This window comes from Hipposideros armiger, unplaced genomic scaffold, assembly GCF_001890085.2.
Source record: "Hipposideros armiger isolate ML-2016 unplaced genomic scaffold, ASM189008v1 scaffold_66, whole genome shotgun sequence".
NCBI classification, from domain to species: Eukaryota; Metazoa; Chordata; class Mammalia; order Chiroptera; family Hipposideridae; genus Hipposideros; species Hipposideros armiger.
The window spans coordinates 4004773-4027818 of record NW_017731416.1 but is presented as its reverse complement, the minus strand read 5'-3'; the positions used below and the strand labels follow the sequence as shown (position 1 = coordinate 4027818).

General features: G+C 56.1%; 1 protein-coding gene across 7 annotated transcripts in view; it reads right to left on the bottom strand.

Moving 5' to 3' along the window:
* The window catches only part of ACSL6 (acyl-CoA synthetase long chain family member 6), a 52152-nt gene extending 29117 nt beyond the window's left edge, over window positions 1-23035 (bottom strand). The window contains exons 1-7 of one of the 7 annotated variants that reach the window (XM_019642235.1): window positions 22753-23035; window positions 6251-6471; window positions 3106-3220; window positions 2362-2426; window positions 2008-2109; window positions 1319-1418; window positions 663-841 (exon numbers count right to left, since the gene is read on the bottom strand). In XM_019642235.1, coding sequence (XP_019497780.1) covers window positions 663-841; window positions 1319-1418; window positions 2008-2109; window positions 2362-2426; window positions 3106-3220; window positions 6251-6471; window positions 22753-22801 — 831 coding nt within the window. In that variant the 5' untranslated portion in view covers window positions 22802-23035. Of the gene's footprint in view, window positions 1-662; window positions 842-1318; window positions 1419-2007; window positions 2110-2361; window positions 2427-3105; window positions 3221-6250; window positions 6472-6684; window positions 6774-11134; window positions 11349-11464; window positions 11612-22752 lie in introns of those variants that run through there. The other 6 variants (XM_019642229.1, XM_019642228.1, XM_019642231.1 and 3 more) reach the window with 6 other exon arrangements.
* Between the last annotated feature and the right edge of the window lie 11 nt (window positions 23036-23046).

Sequence of the window (23046 nt, the reverse complement as noted above, 5' to 3'; positions counted from 1 at the left end):
CAGAGGGGAGTTGGCAGTGCCGGTGTGGCCCCTTAAGCCACCGAGGGGTGCAGTGCACAGGCATTATAGGTACAGTTAGGGGCAGACAGGCCGGCAGGAGGAGAACTGGAGGGCCCAGAGGCCTAGATCCCACACAGCAGAATTGGGGTCAGCTGCTGCTGAGCAGAGCCTGAGGCCCTGGAGGCCAGGATGTCCTGTGTTACTCCAGCAGGCCACCAGCTGCCACCAACCTGACATCTTTGAGGAGGGCATGCACAGAAAAATCAATTCTGTTGTCTGTGGGGGATCTGGGACACATACGCAAGGACCTCTCCATGACTCCTGGGCCTTATGTCTACAGTCCTCAGGCTTAGACAGGCTGATGACTAGCTGGAAACGAGGAGGCTCCAGAGGCTGTGTGAGCAGCTCTGGGGCAGGCTGGCACCACCATCCATCTGTTGGTGCCTGTGTCATTAATTGTGCCAGCCAACGGAGCCTGTTACCTGGCGATGCCTGTGGGCACCGCCCCCATCACCCACCACCAGCCCTTGGGAAGCCTGTCCTGTCTCAACCTGACACAGCCTGACGGCCCACAGCATCCCCCCGGGGGCCTGACAGGGGCAGGCTGCCGGCAGCTCTGGCTCAGTGGCCCAGCAAACAGCCCGGACAGAGGCAGCCCTCACCTCCACAGCCTGCATGGACTTGATGACCACCCCACACTCCTGCCCTCTGTCTTTCAGAGCTTCCTCGAACGGTTCCATGAGGATGATCAGCTTGAGCCCTGGTGTCTCCTTCCTCTCCACATGCTCCAGCAGAAGCAGAGCCTTCTGAGGTTTATCCACAATCACGGTGCTGATGTCAGCTGCAGGGACCATCAAGGAGGGTCAGGCTATGCAGACACAGGCTGTGACTCTGGGCAGCACGTGCCGGGCAGAACCACGGGCCGTGTGGGCCATGTGCTGTGTATAGGAAAGTGCACGAAGCCTGGGCAGAGCCAAGGGCAGAAGGCCGCGGCAACTCCAAGCACCCCTTTGCTTCGGGCTCAGCCCCCGACATCCCAGGTCGACTTGGGATATGCACACCCCCCCCCACATCTGCCCTAAGCTTCAGGGAACCACAGAGGGAGGGCGGCCTATACAGAGGCTCCTTCTTGACAGCCAGGCCTGTGGACAGAGCCTTGTGGTGAAGTCTAACTGGAGATAGCGGGCTCGGGAAGCCAGCTTGAGCCAAACAACAAGCCCCAGTGTTCTCTGAGAGCGGAAGAAAGCGCTTCTGATTAGTATTAGCCCACTGGCATCACCCGAGAGGCTGTGGCAGGGAGAGGCAGTGGGGGGCTTACCTGTGTTGATGATGTAGCGGATAGCCCCAGGGCCCAGGGTGTCATAGAGTGGGACCACCACCATAGAATACGTGTAACAGGCGAGCTCCGCAATGATCCACTGTGGAGACACGGGGCAGGGTGGGGAGCACAGCAGACAGGAGGGCCGTCCTGCCTCAGGCCCAGGCGCCAGGGTCATGCTCTCGGTCCTGTGCCTAAGGGCTCTGTTCTGACCCTCTGCATGTGGCAAGGAATCCGTGAGGTAATGGGCTGTGCCTGCTCATCCACAGCCTTTGAGACCACGTCTGCCCCAGGCCCACTTCCAGGGCTCAGGCTTCTTGGCCAGGTCCTTCCTCCCCCTACAGCCAGGAGCAGCTATGTGTGGGGCTGGGTGGGGTGTGGATGGAGTTTCGCTGGGATGTCCATTCCTGATTGGGGCAAAGCCAAGGTAGCAGGGGGTGGAGGGGCAGGGANTGTATGTGATGGAAGGTGGTAACCATTTGTATGCCACCTACATTGTGTGTTTGAGTGGGAGGGAGATAAGGAAGGGATGGGGAGGGGAGGGGCGGGGAGGGGGCGGCATGGGCCACCGGTCTCCCCGTTTTTTCCTCCTCTCCCAAGCCATATGAACAGTGGGGACAGGGCTAGCCTATGGTACTCAACCCCCTACTGCACTGATACTTCTAAAACCAGTCAAGGCAGGTGCTCACCTCTGGCCGATTTTGTGCAAAAACGCCGATAAACTGATCTGTACATGCTTTGCAGTTGTGCTGGAGGAGTCCGGACCCTAGAAATTCAGCCCTGTCGGCCACCTGCACATGGACATGGGGAAGCAATGGGAACGCAAGGCTACTTCAGCAGAGGAGGGAGAGCCCCAGGTGGGGCCCGAAGGTCTGAGAGACCTCCCTCACTCCCTACCCAGGTGTGCTGGCAGCCCTGTGAATTTGGCTGAGAGGCCAGACAAGGAAAATCTGACCCTCTGAGATCCAGCTAGGTGCCCACAAGCCCCCCAAGTGCTGGGTCTGTGTGGGCAAACAGGATGGAGCCTGTCCTCTGTCACTCACCTCCTGGTAGGACAGCCACTGATAAGGCTGCTTGGGTTTCCTGAAGCCAAGGCAGGGTCCATTCCCTGCAGAGATAAGCAGGCCTTGTGCAAGGGCGAGAGGCAGGGTGGGAGTGCCACCTGCCCATCAGACACCTGGATGGACACCTCATATTGTGGGGTGGCCCACAGGTCAAGCGAACTGTCCCCCTCTCTGCCTGCTGAAGCCCCAGAAGGCCTCAAGTACACAAGCATGGCATTGCCCCAGGGACCAGAGAGGTCCAGGAATGGGGGCTGATGCAGTACTGGTTCCCACCATCACCCATGTGATGCAGCCCCCAAAGGACATGGTAACCTGGGGCCACTGGGCAGAGGTGGCAGGTCGCCTCTCTGCAACCACCTCCCTTTGCCTCATACCCTGGGTCACCCAGACAGCTCAGAGGCTCAGGTTCAGAACCCCGCCAGCCAGTGGCCTGGCGGTTCAAGGGTCACCAGGGGTTGCCAATGGGAGATACAGGAAATGGACTAAGAGATAGCTTAAGGTCAGGAAGTCCTGGGGCTGGAACAAAGCTGAGGTCAGCCCTTGGGCCACATGATGCAGCTACTTCTCTGACTGGGTGGGAGGAGGAGAGCCAAGAGTGGTTGCTCTTTTCTGAACCTGGGTACCATTCACCTGCCACGCCCCTGGTACCAGGCTGGCTCACCCCCACCCTTGCATCTGCTTAACCCCTGCCATGGCCCCTCCAACCCCCATGGCCCCTCTCACCTGAGATGCTGAGCCCACGACGGAACACCTGGTACATGGTCCTGGCATCATCGTAGTAATGGGTGAGCAGCTGAGGGCCGTCCCCAATCACGGACCGCCGGGCCCCACCACCATCCTACAAGCCAAGCACGGACCAGAGAAGCTGGCTGAGGCAGGCAGGGGCGTCAGGAGAGGGCACCAGCATGTACCAGGCTGTATACAGCTTGGATCTACACCCAGCCAGGCCACAGCTGGGGCTGGGACAGGCACTGTGTGCACTCACGCACGGGCCCCATCCACACCTGGACTGCACACACACAACCTGTACATAGGTTCACATACAGGTGGCTTGTACACACTGACTTGTACGCATCCACACTCAAACACAGTTGGCTCGTGCACACAGATCCCAGAGCACTGGTCTCCCCACCCCCTCTACACACACACACACAGCATCCACATACCAGGTCAGCACATACAAATGTCCAGAATTTCAGTTGCTGTTCATACCGCCTATGGTTCACTCAAACAGCAGAGTAGGGAGTGTTGGCTGGAGTCAGGCTACCCCTGGTGTCAGGATTGACCTGCCAAGGTGTGCCCCATGCCATCACCTGCTGCCGCTGTGCCTCTATGTTAAGAACCATTTGGGTGCCATCCATCATTCACATGATAGTGTGAATTATTTGAGGCCTGGCTGGGGGTATTTTCCAAGGTACTTTCCCTAGAAGGCTGTGCGGAGAACAGGGCAGCGAGCTCCTGGGCCCTCAGTGTGGACAAAGAGAGGGCAGCAAACACCCTCTATGCCGAGAGCTGGGGGAGGAGCGGGGCTTCTCCTGCCTCTTCCCTGGCCGCCAGGTCACCTCCCCTCCTCAGGCTCCCCAAACCCAGACCTCTCCAGTACCACAGCTTCAGCTCTTCTCTGAGCACGATTTGGGCTGCCCTGGGCTGGCCCATGGCCCACCACCTGTTGAAACATCAGGTCTGAGTAAAAATGTCTATGAGAGCCGTAAAGCAAACAGTCAAACTCAAAAACACAGGCGGCTCTCAATGGTTTTGTACTGGAAAGTTCTATTTGGCCAGTGAGTGCTTCCTGAGCACCAGGCCCATGTAAGACCTGTGTGGGAGACCAGAGGCATATACTGTTAGACCTGGTTAGCACTCAGGGTGACAGACATGATAGAGCAAGAGCCTGCAGAGACTGCGTGCCAGGGACAGAAGGGGCTCAAGTGGCGTGTGTGTCAGGAAGTAGCCGCTGAGCTGGGTTTTAAAGGACGCATAGGGGTTTGCCAGGCAGAATAAGGAGCCGGAAATGGCCAACTTGCCAGAGACAAGAGCAAGTGGAAGTGCATGGGACAGGAGGAATAAGTGCATTTGGGGAACTGTCGGTGATTCATGGAGCCCCAAGTGGTAAATGGAGGAGACCAGAGAGGCTGCAGATCAAGGCAAGGAGTCTGGACTTTGGGTTGAGGGCAACGGGGAGCCATGGGAGGATTTAGGCCGGGGTGAGTGACACGATCCAAATTAAGTTTCTCACTCTATAGCACAGAGTAAATGCAACCAGGTCCTGCACAATCTGGGCCCCTTTAACCTCTCTCACCTCATTTCCCACTCCCTCCTTTGCCTCGTCCACTGCAGCCACCCTGGCTTTCTGTGCTCCTGGGGGATGAGGCAGGGGAGGGCGCAATCTTTCTAGGAAGGGAGGCCTTAGCTGTGTCCACGGCCTGTCCTCCCAGCCAGACCCAGGAGGTGACTCTGTGGCCTCACACACTGAGCCAGGGTCACCTGCCATCAAGACCCTATCCAGACCACTGTCATCTCCAGCCCAGATGTGCCAGTTGCCTATTCACCCTGCCCCTCACAGCCATCCTTCTACAGCACAAACTGGCCCTGCCTCTCTCTACAACCGAAAACCCCAAATGAATCCATGCTGCCCACCCTGAGGGTCCCTGCCCAGTTCACGTGATTTTGTCCTTGCTGACCTCTCTGGGTGCGTTGTCGTCATACATAAGCTTACCCCCAAACAGCTAGTTTTAGTATTCTCTGTATCATCTCAGCAAATCCTTACCACAGCTTTAGGAAGCAGGCTCTCTTTTATTCCTCACCTGACTATTGAGGAAACTGAGGCTCAGAGACTTAAGAAACTTCCAAGGACCATATGGCTAGTGAGAAGCACAGCCAGCCTTTAAACCAGAGTTGCTGGTTACCAGGGGCCATTTTGTCACCACTCTGCTAGCCCACCTGCAGCCCCTCTCCACAGCCTAGCCACATTTCCCAAAGCCACCAGGTACATTATCACACACCTGCACCTTCGCGCACATCAACCTTTATGTGGAAAAAGCCCTGAGGATCCCTCGACCTGTGCCCTCTCTACCAGGCAAAACTCTTTCATGCTTATGGTCACCAAGATGCACCGTCCAGAGCAGAACACGAGGTGCTGCAGTGTACGCAGCGTGGTGTCATTAAAAAGGGGTGCGGGTAGCTGTACATTCGCTCACAGGCAATCATTAACACAGTTCTCAGGGGCGGAGAACAGGGAGGCTAGGGGAAGAGGGAAAGCTTTTCAGTATGCACCCTTTTGTTCCTCTTGAAAGGTGTGAATATATTATCTATTCAAAGTGAACAGAATTGCGGTTTCGAAAAAGGCAATTTTTTAAAAGGCAAAATAAACTCTATAAGCTTAACAGAAAAATAAATCACACTGATCCTTCTAGACTTAGCTGGGGCCACTGTACCTTCTACCCCTCGTGCGATCTGGGAGGGCAGGGCGCTGGGGTGGGCTCAGCTCTGGGTCCTAGCACCAGACCAGGGCTGGACACAGAGAGAGTTTGGAAGGGAATTTACCTAGCAGCCCCTGGAGAACCTGCTTAGGCCTCCTACTGAGGCACCAATGAGCCAAGGTCCCCACCCAAAAAGCAGGCAAACTAGATGCCCAGGGCAAGGCCAAGGTCAGGTTCTGCCCAGGGTTCAGTTTCTAGGGACAGGCAGAAGGAGCATCTGGTAGGAGACCCTGCCCAAGGCCACCGGGGCTTGCTGGCTGGCTGCCGGGGAAAACCAAGAGTCTCTGGGTCATTTGAGGTCAAATAAGCCACAAATTTGGCTTCTACCTTCAAGATGCCTGGCCTCTGCCCACTACTTTCCACAGCTCCACCGCTCCCACCCTGCTCACCTCCACTTCCTCTGACTGCATCAGGAGATTGCATGGTGGTTGCAAGGCCTTTGGCCGGTGAGTGAACCAGTAGGCGAGGATGGCGGCCAACGCACCCATGCTCACTAGGGTGGTGGCTGAAAGACTACGGAAAAAGTGACCCAAGTCACCCAGCTCGGGCAGCCGCAGCATCCGTAGGATCTCCTGTGTCTGCATCTTCTCCAAAAGTGAGAAAACGAACTCTGCAGAAAACAAGAGGCAGGTGAGAGGGTGGGCCTGACGGCATGCTAGGGGAGTCCTTGGTGTGTACCCCCACCTGTCTTGGATCACAAGTGACACAATGACCTTGGTCAGGCCTTGGCCAAATACACCGTAGGGCAGGCGATGGACTAGTGGGGTGTACAGTCTCCCGGAAGGGCCTTCCGGTGACAGGCCAGAACCCTTAGCGGTCACACCTGACAATCAGACAGCTAGCCAGTTTCCCTGAGAACCATATGCTCAGGCCCTGGGCCACGGCTAACAGCTGCTTCCGTATCTTGCAGAGGCTCTGACAGCTCTGGAGTCAATGCCTCCTGAGTCCCAGGTCCTGGGTGCTCCGCCTCTGTTGTGTAGTCAGGGCATTTTGCTAATCTTTGCTCCTGGGGGAGGGCGGGGGGAGGACAGATGGCAGCAGGCATGCCTGGCGCAGCGCCCAGAAGGAGTGGGGTGAAGGGATGCAGACTCCTCCCACTCCACCGCCCAGCTCCCAGCCCGAGGCCCTGACTCTAAGGGACACAGAGAAGGCAACACAAACAGAAGCCACAGACCAGCCCTGACAGAGAACTCCAGCCCTCAGGATGTGAAGGCAGGACCAATCTGGCAAGGGTCCAGTGGGTGACACACCACAGGGCCCCCAGGCCCACATCCTGGCCCATCGTGGACTCTCCTTATAGAAAATTTGGAGCCAAAGACCCACCACGGCCAGAAGGGATGCTGGTGCCAGCTTCCTGAGGAATAGCAGGGTTCCCAAGAGCAGCGGGGTGGGCACTGCTCCGCTGACCCCAGATCAAGCACCAACATGTGCAGCTGTCCCCACCTGTGCTGTCCTCCATGGGATCCCACCAGCTACTGTCCAGAGGAAAAGGGCGAAGGCAGAGAGGGGCAGGTGTTAACCTGGTGGGAAGGGAAAGGAACTGAGGCTCAGAGAAAAAGGGCTCAGCAAAGCACTCACTGTGCACTCCGAGGGCAGCAGCGTCTCTGGGAATATCACATAGGGTGGTCAGGAGGCCACGCTCACTCACTGCAGTTCAAGTGAACACAGTGGGCCTATCAGGGTGCCCTGGAGGGTGCCCTGGAGTAGGCAGTGGGAGCACTTCTGTGAGAAGCACTGGTGACTGGTTTGGGCTCAAAGAGAGCAGGCACCACAGGCTACCCCATCCTCCTGTCAGCTGATGAGTAAAGCAGGGCTGGCTGGGCAGACATCCGGCCAGCTGGGCTCAGGAGTCTGCACTTCACCCAGGACTGAGGGAGGTGCCAGGGTGGGCCTGGCATTGAATGCTTTCATCCTTACAGGGGCCTCCTTGGTGTCACTGCCCAGCAGGGCCTGAGGTTAGAAGCACTGCATGACACCTATAGGTCTGCCAGCCCTGTGAGGCTGGTGGGCTCTAGGCTGCCATGCACCATCCATGGGCACCCTCCTCACTGGCCCTCAACCTTTGGAAGCATGGCTGTGGTTTCTCTTCTTGGGAAACAACGAGAAATCTAACAGCAACCACTCCGCAGCCACGGGATAAGAGCCAAACAGCAATTGCTTGACCCCACAAGAGAGCAGAGATCTGCTGAAATGCCAATAAATGGTATTTGTGCTAAATTGTAACATCACCACACTGGAGACAAGGCCAGTGATGTGCAAAGTCACTGCAGAGAAGGCAAGTAAAGCTCCTTAGTTCAAATCCCTTCTCCTTCACTTAGAAGCTACACAAGATTGAGCATATACCACCTCTCTGGACCTCTGTGTCCCCATATTTAAAATGGGGACAGGATAACTTCACAGCAGACAGTCTAGATATCCACCAGCTTGTGAGATGGGCTCTGAGCTGATTGGCACTTCCTCTAATGGGCTGAGCTGACTCAGTGGGCTGGGAAGCCAAGCCCCAAGAAGACCCTGCCAAGCTCCTAAAAGTTCAGCTATATGGTCCCAAAAGTTTTAAAGAAAATCCTGGAATCTCACTACCACCAGTGCCTGCTCCTTGGCAGTTGCTCAGGGGCCCTAAGGTACAGCAGGACACAAGCATTTGTGGCACCTGCTGCAATGCTGGGATTTTCACAGAGCACAGCCCTGAATGGCCAAAGCCATCCATCCACCCATCATCTATCCACCCACTAACCCAGTCACCCATCCACCTACCTACTCACCATCCATCCACCCACGCATTCATCTAGAGGTCCTCACTCTCATCTTGCTTAGTATTGGGCACTGGGATAAGCCAGGTGTGGGCCTGCCCTCAGTCCCATGGGGGAGACACGTGAGGGAGCGGGCTGTGCTGTGCAGTGTGGTTTGGGCTGTGATCAGGCGTGGGGAGCCAGAGGAGGTGCCCAGTTCAGCTATGAAGAGTCAGGGTAGGCTTCTGGCAGAGACTGAAGGGTGTCCCAAGCAGAGGGAAGCAAATATATTATACAAAGGCTTGAGCTGAGACAGACCATGAAGCATTTCGTGAACTGAATAGTCTATGCAGGAAGTAAAGTCTTGAGCCCATGAAGTCTTACACAAGGGTTAGGGCCACACGACTGAGGAGGGTCTCCCAGATGTACCAAGCTTTCAGAAGTCACCAAAGTATCACAGTTTCCAGGAGGGGAGAGAACAGAACTTGTCTAAACTTCCTCAACTCCTGGGGTCTGGGCAGCCTTTGTCTACATACTGCAGTGTTTGGTCCTCGCAACAGCTGCATGGACTCACTATAAAGTGGGAACAAAGACTCCACTGAAGAAATTACTGCCATTTACAAGTACACAGTGAGCAAGTTGGGGAGCCAGGACTCAAGCCCCAGACTACAGACTCTCAAACCACTTGTGTTGTGTTGTGCTGCCACCCACCCCTGCCAACACTGCACCATCCGCACCCACAAGCCATGCTCTTCTTTGCGGTGATGCTGAACCAAAGCAAACAAACAAAAAACCCCAGCTCCAGACCTGCTCAGAAGGGCCCAGGCCCAGGTTGCAAGGGGTAGCGGGCAGCACTGGGCTACCAGAGCCTGTAGGCAGGAATAAGCCCATGCAACCAGTCACACACGCTCCGCCATGCACACACACTATGAGTGGGTCCTCTTGGCTCCATATCAAACACGCGCCAACTTCTCATGGCTGGGTACCTCTCCTCCAGAAAGAACCACTCACCTGGGGCACTGGAGGGAGGTGGGCAAAGGGCTTGGCCACCCACTCCTCCCCAGGCTCCTACTTAGGTGCCCACCACTAAGGGGGCATCTGAAGTGGCTGCAGCTTCTCTGCTGTGAGGCTGGGCCTGCACCCCCACCCCCACCCCCAGCTGGTCAGTGACCAGAGGGTGTCATTCTTCCAGGCTCACTGACCTTCTCAGACAGAGTCAGGACTGCTTACATTTACCCTGTGATTCTCTTCAGGCCTGGGAGCCATTGTAGGGCAGGGCTGCAAATTCAGGTCCTCTGAGGACATGGGCCTCAGCGCCAGCCTGTAGCACCAAGCCCTTGGCATGGGGCAGCGCAAAGCCGAGGCCTGGGAGTCTGCTCTCATCTCATTATTTCACAGGGCCTTGTCCTCCTCTGACCTCCATGCCCTCTCTGTCGACCTGGGGTGGGGTTCAGTGGTCCCTGGGGTCCCAGCTATGGCTACCTCCTTCCATGCCCAGGAGGCTCTCCTGGTTGCAGCAGCCTGGGGGTGGGGGGTGGGGTGAGAATGGCACCCAAGGGAATCAGTAGTGCTGGTGTTGTCGAGTGAGCGGCTGTGCATGTTTGTAAATATTCACCTGGCAGGAGGACCCCGCCCTCAGTGGGAACCAGCCTCCTGCTCTCTGGCACCTCCTATGCCTTCTTGTCCAGGACAGACCAGCTCAGAATCTCAAGTGGTGGCACAGGCCGGGGGGACGGGGACTCCCCCACCTCATCAGGTCCTCTGCTGATTCAGGGCACGTGAAAGGTGGGAGGTGAGAGTCATAGCTCTCAAAACCCAGGAAGGGAGAGAATGGGAGGAAGGGGGCCCTGGCGGGAAGCTTATTGGCCCCAAGGTGACAGAGTGGAAGAGGCAAAGCCCCACCAGAGAGCTCTCTCTGTTGAGATGGCCCTGGGGCCATGGCTCGGCTCTAAGAAACCTTTGCTGGTCCAGCCTCCTAAGCCCAGCACTCTAGACCTTCACAATTGAGCTCAATGGCTCCGTGAGGACCGCCTCCTAAACATCTCTCAAACCTGACCACTCCTCTCCACCCCCACAGGTCCTGGCCTGGCGCAGCTGCGAACTCCCACACCAGCCTCTTCACACATCTCTGCTCTGACCTGTGCTTTCGCTGATACCAAAGTTCCTTTCCTGATACACAGATGTGGCCATATCATGCCACTGCTCAAAAACCTCATCTGGCTACCTTAGGACAAAAGTCCAAACTCATCATGCTGGCATTGAGACCCTCTATGGTCCTCAGAGTCTTCCCTCCCCTTAGAATCCCTCTCTGTCAGCCTGAAGTGGGGTGGGGGTTCTTGCGATGGGGTTCAGGGTCTCTGCAAACCTCTCAGGCCTTCAGAAAGGGTGAGGAAGCACAAGGCAAGCCATGAGATCATTCAAGGGCCTGCTCAACTATCAGCGAATTAGCTCGAAAAAGAAAACCACAATCTCTCCCAGGGCCCAGGGTCCCCGGCAAATGATCTAGGGAAAGGGCCCAAAGGGGAGTTCTGGTGCCAGACTGACCTGGGTCCAAATCCTGACTCAGAATCTTGATAGCTGTATGACCTTGGACAAGTCACTTCACCCCTCTGGGCCTCATCTTGAACAAGCTCATGGACAGAGAGTGCGGTGCCAGGCACGTAGAAAGGAAAAGACTCAGTAGATAGTAGTTAGCTGAAGCGGTTCCTCCGTCTCCTTGCCAGCCATTAGGGCTCAAAGACAACTTGCAAAAGCACATGCATTCACACCCTACCTTTCCAGCAGGCTCCTGGCACTGGGGAGGCGGCTGAGCTGGTCCCACTAGTACCAGGCTCTATTTATAAAGGGTGTGTGGGGCTCAGGGAGAGAGCTTACCACATCTTGATCAAAGCACAAAAGTGGTGAAGGCCCTGCCCCGAGTCTGCCCTCCTGGGGACAGCCGATGGCAATGGCCGCCTGCTCTGAGAAGCCGGGTGCTACTGGAGGCGTTGGCAGTGGTAGCAAAGGCTCCCTGGCAGCCGTGGGAGAAGGTCTGGCAGAGACCTGGGTGCAGGACAGCTCTATGAGAAGCTGCTGGCCCCTCAAGGGCCCCGCTGGCCCCCCTCCATCTGCACACTGGGCGGCGCTGGCTCAAATCAGCTCAGAGCCAAGCAAGCCAGCCTTAACCCCCACTCTGCCAGGTGGCCAGAGCCTCAGTTCACATCCCTCTGCTCCCCACCCTCACTCCATCTTCAGTTGGAGTTTACCAAATGGGTTGCTTAAGGACAAAGACTCTTTACACATCCATCTGTGACATTGACTAGGGGCCAGAGCCTCAGCCGTGGGCTGGGGACCTGCAGCCAGCAGGAGTGGTAGGGTGATGGGAAGGAGTGGGGATGCCAGGTCTCTGGTACTGAAGGAGGCCTGCACCATCACCCAGGAGACTCCCCTCCAGCCCCTCCCAGGGGCCGTCTCTGCTCCCCCAACCCCCAAGGTCACAACCAATCTGCTTGGGGGAGAGGAAGGAAACTGGACACAGTCCCAGATAAAACATCTACTGAGATGCTCTGGGCAGCGGGGACACTCTGGACTAAGGGTCAGGGTCAGCAAGTGGAAGATACTGGCTCATCTCCTGCACAGGACCCCAGGGCAGCAAAGCCTTAATGCAACTTTCCTGGTTTGGCAGGGGGACGACCATCCTGGGGCCAGAATCCACACTTTGGCCTGTTAGAACCAAAGCTGAGCTCTGAACTCCCTCAGCACCTCTGGCAAACTGGGCCACTGAAGTCCCAGGGACTGTTGGGGCCTCCCGCCTGCAAGGAGAGAGGGGGCGTGGGGATCAGGTATGGCCTTTTTTCACACCTACTTCCATGGGCAGCACGTGGCTGAGCACCACGTGGCCACTGCTAGAGAGTAAAAGGCAGGTCCAGGCTACAAGACCCAGTTCACCACCTGCCCCACCAGGCCGTACCCACAACTGGTGCTTCTGAGCCTTCCAAGACTGGGCCACTTCCCCCCACATCCATTTCAGCTCCTTTGTAGCAAGACCATCCCAGGGCATGGCCCAGCGCTCTGAGCGCCCTCTTAAGAACTGTTGGCACAGCCTGCCTGGGAACCCTCGAGTCCACAGGCCTCACAGCACCTTCCTTGGGGCGGACACAGCTTCCACTGCTTAACCTACTGCCTGGGGTAAGCCATGAGGAGCACTTCCTGCCCCAGCAGCCCTCACCAGGAACCTGGCACAAGCCTATCTCTGTCCCCGGGCCTCAGCCTCCCCCAATCCATCTGGAGGAAGCTTTAAAATGCACAAGTGCCCGAGTACCCACCTTTGGCCCACAAAGCCCCTTCCTCTTCCTTCGTAGCAGGTCCCCTACCTTTCTTCAGACATCTTCAGAGATGTTTTTAAATAAGATTTGAAAGCCTCCTTTAATGCTTCTCAGGGCAGCTTCTGGGACAGAAAATCCAGTGGCCAAAACCAAGGTCCTGGCTGAAAGAAAACTACATAGGGTGCCAGAGGCATGGGGCCATAGCAGCAGTTCTGCCCCAGGACTGTGTGGTCCAGTCGCTAGGTTAAGAAAAGCACAAATCTCACCATCACATCTGTGTGGCCCTGATCTACAGAGACACAAAAACAGCAGCTCACACTTAGCCCAGCATCTACCCTGTCCACACCGGGATTCACGCTGGTCTCTGCTGTGAGAGAGGGGTTTTCTCTCCATCTTCCTCTTGGGTTTTAATTAAAGTCACAGAACCACTGACGATCGGGGTAGAGCTGAGGCCGAGAGCCTCCCAGAGCCGGGAACTGCTAGGTGAGACCGACTGCACATCCCCCAGGAGAGACAGGCCCATGACGCAGGGTTGCTGAGTTACAGGGTGGCTCACCCATCAAGTCTCCCTGAGGAGGTTGATTATAGCTCTGACGGTTCAAGTAAAGCCTCTGGAAGGTGGAAAGGCCTAGACGAGGTTGGCTGTGCCTGACCACCATGCAGAGCCACCTGTCCCAAACTAGCCCGAACTCGCTGTGAACAGGCCTCAGTGTGGTAAGCAGCCTCCACTGCCATCCGCCCCCTATCCCTGTGCCAGCACCTCCCAAGAATCTCACTCACCCTAAGGCCTGGTCAGGGACCATGGGCCCACACTCCTGATGACAGCACTATGAAACCAGGCTCAAACAACACTTTCAGGAACTGGGAAATATAAATAGCCTTGAGAACAGAGGAGCAAAGAGAAACACAGTGTCTTTCACAAGCTCTGAGATAAATGTAGAGCTTCCTACAAATCAAGTCCTACAAAATTCTCAGGACAAAGAGGGGCAGCAGAGGCGGAGACACTGGTGGCGTTCCCTTTGAAAATATTTACAAGGTCCAGTAGCCAGGGCTGACGGTATAGAGGGACCTTGGCCTCACGGTCCTTCCTTCCACACCATGCCCTGAGACAGCACTCACCACCCTGGGGTACCCGTGAGGGCCACGATCACCACACAAGCCGAGGGAAACCCCCTGGCCAGGCCCCGCTGTGCAGACAGCCAAATCCTGGGGCAGCAACATGATCCTCCTCCCTCAGCCCATCCGCCTCAGGGCTGCCAGGCCTGGCCTCAGGAGCAGCGATCCATTTCCATGACTGGCCCAGATTGAGGACACACTGCAAACCTTACAAGTTCAAGCTCAGGAAAGGGAACGTGGGCTGCTCCTTGCAGGGCCATGCTCTCAGGTGGTCCTGTTAGGATATGGTTGGGGCCACTGAGGTAGGGGGAGCCTGCTTGTTCGCTCAGGAGCAGCTGGGGACACCCTGCTGGGGGCGAAATGCACAAAAGACAGAACCTGAAGCACATCCTCAGTCAGGGAAGGAGAGCAAAGAGAGGATCGGAGGGGGAGTGTTCTGAGCAAGGGACAGAGTGACAGAAGTGGGTTGGTAAGTCACAGGAAGAGCCTGTACCATGTTGGGGCTACTGGAAAGGAGGCAGGGGCCTGGCTGCACCGAGGGCTGGGGAGGGAAGCTGAGGCTGGGAGGGCAGCATGGAGCTGCAGAAGGAAAGATTGTGGCTGGTACCAGACAGATGCCTCATGCCTTGCATGTCACAGCCACAAGCTAATGGCACCCACCAGCTCCTCTGACCTTGGCCCTGAGGTTTTAGGATGTAAAAGTGCCCTAGGCAAGCTGTGCCCCTAGGTCCCTGCCCAAGTGACAGCTGCTGCGGCCAGAAGCCAACATGGGTCCTTTACCCAGCAGTCTAGGTGTCATTGTTTTCTCATAAAATAGACAATGAGCAGAGAAAAGAGAGGTTTGCCTTTGGTTAAAGGTACACATTATGGCAAATTTGATGAAGAGTTTAATTTTCTGGCTTCTCCCTACTTTGACAAAGTTCCTCTTCTGAATGCCACAAGAAGAAACAAATGTGAATTTCCCTGTGCTGGTGGGTGGGACCCTGCCACCTCCTGAATCATTGCTCTGGAGGCCAGGGCCACACAGCAGCTGGTGCTGCCTCTCACTGCCCTCCGGCTGCCAAGTCCTGTGGTTGGCCAGGAAGAGCCCACGGCGTCCACAGGGTTAATGCCAGGCTCCAGCAGCTCAGCCCTCAGCTGGGCAGGGAGCACTGAGAACTCAGGCCTCCTTTTCAAGGCCAGGATGAATGGGAAATATGCAAATGGCCACCTTCCCAAGCAAGGAGAGGCAGGGAGGGCTGGCTGCTGGCAGGCCTGCCTCTCTCCACTCTGGGCCTGTCACATGAAAGGGTTTGTATTCCTGCCACTGGCTCCAGCCTGGCCAGGCTGGGGCTGTTCTGAACAGAAAACAAAAAAGACAAAAATCTCTTTCAGACCAAAGCAAAATGAGGCTCTGGCTGGCCCGGGAGGGCTGTCAGATGTTCTCGTTGAACCCACCGTCTTTCCAGAGGGAGCTGGAGGTCCTGTGACGGCTGAGGAAAGCTCTGCGTCAGGTGGGGTGGGGGTGGGGGGCAGGTGAGAGTGAGGGGGAGCAAGAAATGGGAGGGCCCATTCTGAAGCTCTGTGGGTTTTGTCCAAAAATAGTCATGGCTGGGTCGAAGGTACCAACCTTTTTTTATATGAGGAAACTTCAGTCATTTTCATGGTGTTAATGGTAAACATGGGGGAAAAAAATGGGAAGAAAAACGTGATGGTAAACAAAAGGCCTTGCAGTGCCCGGAGAGGACTTGGAGGAATGGCGGCCACGTGTAGCCTCGGCCTGCTGCCCCAGTGCTGCTGCCACAAGTGCCCTCCAGCTGTGGACGGGTTTTGGGGTGACCCGGCACCCAGTGTGCAATCACTAGCTTCTGGGACACTCCAGGGCTTAGACTCCATCCTCAACAAGGGCATCATGACAAGGTCAGACTTCCATCTTGTTCAGACTTTCAGAGGCCAGAAATGCTGTGTTTCTGACGCCCAAGGGTCACCAGGAGCTGCCCATCAACCACAGCACAAGTCTGTACACCATGAAGCATGGATGCTACTCAGACTCCCACTAACAGGAGACAATGACACAGCAAGAGGAAATCTAGGGCAAAACCACCTAGGAACTGACTCTAGGAGGGTTGTGGACATTCTGCAGATCTGCAATCCAAGGGAAACAGGCCTTGTCAGCCACTCAGCCCACCTCTGATGACTGGTCACTGCTGCTTCCCACAGGGGTCTCCCCGCTGTTAGCTGGGGCTACACAGTGTACGCAGAGCTCATGGAGCTGCCCGGGGAGGAGAAAGGACACTTGATGGGAAAGGAGGCTTCACAGGTCACAGCCTTCCCTGCTGTCCGAACTGTGCCAAGGAGATCAGGGACACACGTTCCCACCAGCCTGCTGGCCGGGGGAAGGCCTGCCCGCCCTCTCTCTCCACCACCCCAGGCAGCAGAGCTGGGCTTAGAGGGGAGAGCCTTAGAGGATGGGGGCTGAGTATGGGTGAGTTGAAGGTGTCTTCCAGAGAACCACATCCAACCCCTCTGCTGGAAGGCACTGTCACCGTTAACACTGAAGTCCGCCAGACACTAAGCAGGGTCCTGGGGTCTGGGTGGCTTCATGCAGCCCCAGCTCTAGGGGGCCAGAAGCACTGTCCCTTCCAAAGTTAAGGGGTCACCGCCAGCTTGGATGGGTCCCAGCTGAGTGCTCCTTCTCCATGCTGATAACTGCCTTCCTCTGACTGGCCCTCCTCTCACTGGCCTCTAGGACCTGGCCGTCCAGCCTCTGGCCAATCTCCCTGCCCACATCCCATCTTGCTGCTGCCTCTGTCCCAGCTCTGATCACCTTCCCACCGCCATCTCTGACTGTCCTTGCTGTGTGGCCTCTAGCTGGCCTTGCTGTCCATCTCTGGTTGACTTCACTGTCCCTCCCACTGGCCCTTATGCCTGTTCAGCAGGATCTGCAGTCAGTGCCCAGAATGGTTTATAGCCACAGCTGGGGCAGGGGTTAGTGGTCAGAAGGAGCCCCACCAAGGAGTCTTAGCCCCAAAAAATGATCCACACACTAAAGACAAAAACAGGACGTCGTAGCAGAGCCAAGTCCTGCTCGGTCCCTTGGGATCCAGCTCTTGTGCTAGTGGGCCAGGCTGCAGTGTGCTGGGAGTCAGGCAGGGTTCCTGGCAGGGGTGGTTAGTGGTGTCTGTCCCAGAGTTGCCTGTCCAACCTGTCCTCTTTCATTCCTCCAATAGCCATCAGTCAGTAGGTCTGTTCCTGGCCTCAAGAGGTTCCAGCCCAGATTTGCTTGTCCTGGGACAAAACAAACTTGAGATGCTGATTGTTCCGTCGCTGGCCCCATCCTGGCCTGGCACCCCAGGGGACAGCTATCTCCAAATGCAGGTCTACATGGATAGGTGGCAAATCAGAAGCGAGCCATCCCCACTCTCCACAGACACCCCCTAGCAAAATGCCTTGGGTAGCTTTTGGGAGAGGAAAGGTGTCTCCAGGAAGAGCAGGTGAATAGGCAGAGGTGGGACTTCTTGGGATTTGAAACCCTCCAGGCTCTGAGATTACAGGTTGGGCCTCAGAATAGCTATTTCAGCGCAGCTCAGAATTTGTCCTCACCCACTTCCCATCATCCCACTTCCACCTGTCAGACCCCAAGCCCCACATGAATCAGAAGCCACACAAAGGAACGAGGTCTGGGAATGACCACACTGACCATGGGCTCCCAGAGCTGCCAAGTGATAATGGGGGACCACTCTGGGCATGCTGAAGGAGAACCCCCAGGGCCCAAGGTAGCATCTTGCCCACAGCACTCCCCTGCCAGGGCCCAATGAATGGTTAGTGGGGGCTCTGGCCAGGCCAAGCCCTGGGTCAGCATACCAGACCATCCAGTGAGCTGCAGACCTTGACTAGGGCCTCTTTTCAGCTCTGCTTGGCCAGAGTTCTCATCCTACTGGAAGACTGGTAACAACAGACTCTTAACTAAGGAAACAACAGAATCTTATCCTCAGAGAAGACTATGTTCCACAAAACCAGCCATCCTGTGGCTGTAGGTTCCGTCATTCATTCATTCATCACACACTTCTGGAACACCTCCTTCTGTCCTGGGTTCTCAGCACTAAGAATTACCCAGTGAAGGCTGACCTGGCTCTGCCTGCAAGGAGTTCACACCTGCCTTTCCCTACTGCTTCTACCATATTGGCATCGTCCCACAGCTGGGCACAGAGTCTGGCACCTAGTAGGAGCACACTCCAGGTTTGTTGTTTGTTAATCAATTTGCGATGAAAACATGACTTATAAAACATGTCATTATTAAAATATTTCCAGAGAACTCTTGTATCATTCATTTATGCAATAAACACTGATGCACACTGTGTGCCCAGCCCTGGGCTTGGCACAGAGAGGAGGCACCCTGGCCCTGCCCTCCAGGGGGTCAGAGGGCTAGTGGAGGAGGCCAAAGACTATAGTTCAGTGGAACGTGTGCCACTAGGGGATGCACGTGGCTTGTGGAGCACAGGGATGGTGTCACCTTGGCCATCATGTGCCCAGTTCGGGCCGTACATCCTTGATGCAGCCACCACACACAATAAAGTCCATGCTGCCTGGCCTAGTATTCCAGGACCCGCAGAGCCCAGCCCTGGTGACCTCACTGGCCAGGTGGAGTATGTCCCTACATCGCATCCATTCCTACTGCCAACCTTTCTTCACACAGGCCCCTCAGCCTGGAACGCCTTTCCTTTCCTTACTCCCTTTCTGCATGTCAGCCTCCTACACACCCTTTTCAGGTTGTTATAACTTTAGCTATAACTTCCTGGTGTGCCAGTCCCCACTCTTGGCACTTCACCCCTGTCTTCTCTTTAAACCCCCCCCCCCCGTCCAAGGACGGCTCCTTTGCCTGTGCCCACTGACAAGCCTGCTGGAGGGGCTCCGACCCTGCCTGATCGTGCCTGGTGCACCCTCCCTGGACTGCAAGTCTGGTAATGGGGTCTGGCGCACAGCTCTTAGGAGTTGCTACTACACGTGAGCCTTGGTGCCTCATCTGGGGAGGATTAAAAGAAAGCTTGGAGAATTGGAGAACAGTGCTTGATACATGGTAGGTAGCAGTCAAGTCAGCATGTTTGCAACAGCACTTCCCCCCCAAAAACAAATATCCCCCCACCCACAGTACTCATTCGGTGACTATCTGAATGCTTATCATGTGCCAGGCACTGGATAGTTACAACTGGGCAGCTTCTGTTATACAAAGACCTATAATTTTTGCATCTTTTGGCAAATAAGCTTCATGCTCACTTATCCTGCTTGTTGTGTGTATGGGACAGCTCTGCGTCCCAAGTGGGGCTGAAGCTAAGCCAAATTCAGCCTTCTCAAGGTCAACCTAAGAGCCCTAATAATCACAAGGAACAAAAAAACCAGCCAGAGAACAGAATGGCTGGGTTCTGCTGCCCCCTGGTGTCGGCATGCTCTCACTGGGACCACCCCTGTGTCCTACCACAGGCTTGGCAAGTGTGAGAAGGCACTGAGGTCAGAATTCTCCCACAAGGTGGAGTAAGTACCATGTGCAAATCCAGCTTTCTTTTATGAGACATGTCCTCAGCTGTTCTGCTTGGAGCTCCACCATCTGTCAGGGTCCTACCTGCCTTCTTGGGCCGCATACGACAGTCCCAGACTCCAAGCCAGTTCTCCGCCCTTATGGGAGCCTAAGGTGGGGGAAGAGCTGACAGGGCTGAGCTGAGCCAGGCTATGCAAGTCTGCTCCCGCCCTGGACACCTACAGCCAGATGGCTGCCACAGCACTCTCTGCCACCAGGACCAGCCACTATTCCCCCAAGGTCACAGCTGGGTACTCCTACCTTCCCCTTCCCGGAGCCCAGCCTCAAATGGGCCATCCTTGGGCCACATCTATTCTTGTAAACATCACAACAGCCTCCTGCTGCTCTCCCAGCCTTCACTCTCCTTGCTTTGGCTCAGCCTGGCCACTACAGCTAAATTGAGGGCTTCTCTGGCCCCTAAACAAAACCCTCTCTTCCAGAATCCCCTCATATCCAGACACCACCCTCCTCCCACACCAGTCTCCCCAGTCACAACATCCTGAGACCCACTCCCAACCACAGTTCTTTCTCCACACCTTTTCTGGCCTGACTTGCTCTACCTAGAGTTTGGCCTCCCTGCCTTTGATAAACACCCCTCTGGGCTGCAGAAGCACACTCAGTTGTATATGGTTGAGAAGACTGGACCCTACACAAGGTTACGGGGCTGCATCAGCCTAGAGGAAGGGGTGCCCTCCTAGAAAGTCATCCACTAAAAGGGGTACCTCTTTTCTACTCTGCACGATGGTGCCATATAAGCAGGAAGAAGTGACAATCCATTGCTGCCATAGTCCTGAGTGCTGACGGCACCGAGACCAGGCACAGCATCTGACTCATGCTGGATCTATTTTATCTGTTTCCTTGTTTACTACTCAACACACAGGTGGAACGTGGGCTGGCCTCCCCAGTGGGGAGGACAGATGCAGCCCTTGCTCTCTCCAAGGACTCAGAGCACATAGCTACTTCCCCTCGAGAGTCAGTTCCTCCTCCAGGTGGCTCCCTCCAACCTGCATGTCGTTCTCTCCCTGTGGCCCCGTGAGGACAGCCCTGTCTCCCTAGGGCCAGATGGAGCAGCAAAAAACACATAACTCTACTAAAAGGTGAAATCACCTCGGGGTCTTCTCTTGTTTCCGGTTGAACCTAAGGGATCTGGCAGCTGCCATAGGACCCTGGAGATTACAAGGCGGAATGTGTTCTCAATTTTAGCTTAGGAGTCCCCTCGGCCCCCAGAGAAAGGCTCCCAAGGAAAGTGGACAGGCAATCTGGGCACGCCCCAACATGTGTCTGGGGTGTTCTGTCCAATGAGCACCACACACCAGCCTCAGTCTCACTCTTACAGCAAGTGTGGCATCTGTGAGGAAATTCCTATTTGCATTGAGAAATCTGGCCCCTCTAGAAGCAGCTGCCACCTGCACCAAGGGTCGCCCTGCTTGACCACTCTGAGGCCCCTGGACAGTCCCTCCGTGAGGCAGTTTCCCCATGTGGGGAGGAGGCTCCTTACCACTTTGGGAAATGCTCCACAATGAAGCAGGACAGAAGGCCAGTTTGAGTCAGTGCCTGCTGAACCCCACTTTCAGGCAAGGACCCAGCACTGTGAGGGGCTTTTTCTCACAGGCTACTAGTGACTCCTGCCCCATGTGACCGGGCAGCCCTGTCACCTCCCAGCAGCCACAGAAGACCAAGCTGGTAGGGCCCTCCTAAGGGTAGGCAAAGGGGTCCTGGCTCTGAAGAAAGGCTCCGAGACAATCACCCAGGCAATAAATAGTGGCTGTGTTACCATTATCATCGCCATCATTGTTCTGATACCTGCCTCTTACCCCTGACCCCAGCTCTAGTGCCATCCTTGTCTGTTGGATGAGCACATCAGGCCAAGTGGCCCTGCACAGCCTGTCCTTGGACACTGGCAGACAGAAGGAGCTTAGGGAGAGAAGGGGATTAGAGAGGCCTCACCCGCTCCCCTCCCCAGCTCAGGGGAGGTATCCCTGTGGCCCGACTCAGGGCAGCAGGCAGCAGGTGAGGAGAGTGATTAACCGGCCCACCAACTTTCTATTAGGTTCAAGCCTAATACCATCCAGCACTTAGCAATGACTGATCAATTAAAACCTGAGATGGAACCCCCATCTGCCAGATATTATCCGTGTGACATTGGTCAAATCAATTAACCTCTGACCTCAGTAAAAAGGGGAAAGTACCACTAACCTCCTAGAATTTGCTGTGAATATTACACAACACGCGCAAAGTTTCAGGTAAGGATTCCAAAAGGGTCGACTTCCCTCCTTCTTTGGCTCAGAAAGAGCCTATTACCTCCTCTGATGCTGTCTGGATGTGAAATAATAAACACTAACATTCCCAGAGCATTTGCTCTGGGCTAGGTCGGGTTTAAGGCCAGTTTAAGGTTCGGGCATTTCACATACATTATCAGGCTGAATCTGCACATGGGGGTGGTGGAGACCCTTTAGTGGTATTATATGAGGCTCACAAAGGAGGGCAGCTGGTACAGGCAGCAAAACTAGTGGATGAAAGGGCCTGTGGTGAGACCCCAGGTGTGGGGGAGTGTAGAAGGGGTGCGGGAGGAGGAGGGGTAGGGCATTCAGAAGGGGGCCTCCCAGCCTCCTGAGAGGATGCAGGAGTGAGGGGCTGACTCCTGTGAGTGGCGGGTGGGACACAAGCCCTGGGCAGAGCTGAGGAGCCAGGTGAACCCCGCTTTACAGGAATCTTGTACTCTGGCTGAAGGGTGGGCATAGAACGGTAGTGAGGCAACCCCCTTACGGGGATCAGGACGCCCCAGGTCTGTCCTGGTTAAGTCGTTGACCTGCTGAGGAACGTCTGGGACCAACACCCTCGGTTTCCAGACCCTGGAGATGAACAAGGATGCACTAAATCTGTCCCTGGACTTGGCCTTGGGGAACAAGTGGGCTCAGGGCCTAGGCTTGATCACTGAATAGTCCTCGCTATTCACTGGGGGCGGGAGAAACGCAGAGAGGTTGCTGTTGGGTCGCAGGGAGCAAGGCCCCTCATTTCTGCTGACCCAGCTGTTTCCCAAACTCGCTTGAATTTGAGGCGTGGTGATCTGGGCGGCCTGGAATGGGCCTTGAAGTGACAGCTCGGAAGCCAGGGTTGGGGGCTCACCCTCACCCGGGACCCAGACCCCATAGCGTCAGGGGGTCAGGGACGAGGACAGGACAGGGACTTACCGGCGAACAGCCAGAGAGAACCCCCCGAGACGAGGAAGAAGGTCAGCATGTCGGTCGGCGGGGCCCGGCCTGGCCCCGGGACAGCCTCCCCGGCCCGCAGCCCCGCAGCTCGCAGCCCCAGCAGTCGCCGCGCCGCCGGGTATTTTTAGCCCCCGCCCCCTGCTCCGCAGCGCCCTCTCCCCGCGCCGCTGCGGAGTCTCGGCGGAAGAGGGAGGGAGCTCCGCGCGCTCCGCACGGGCGCCCGCTGCCTGCCCGCAGCCGGCGCGGGTCCGGGGAGCCCCCCGCGCTCAGAGG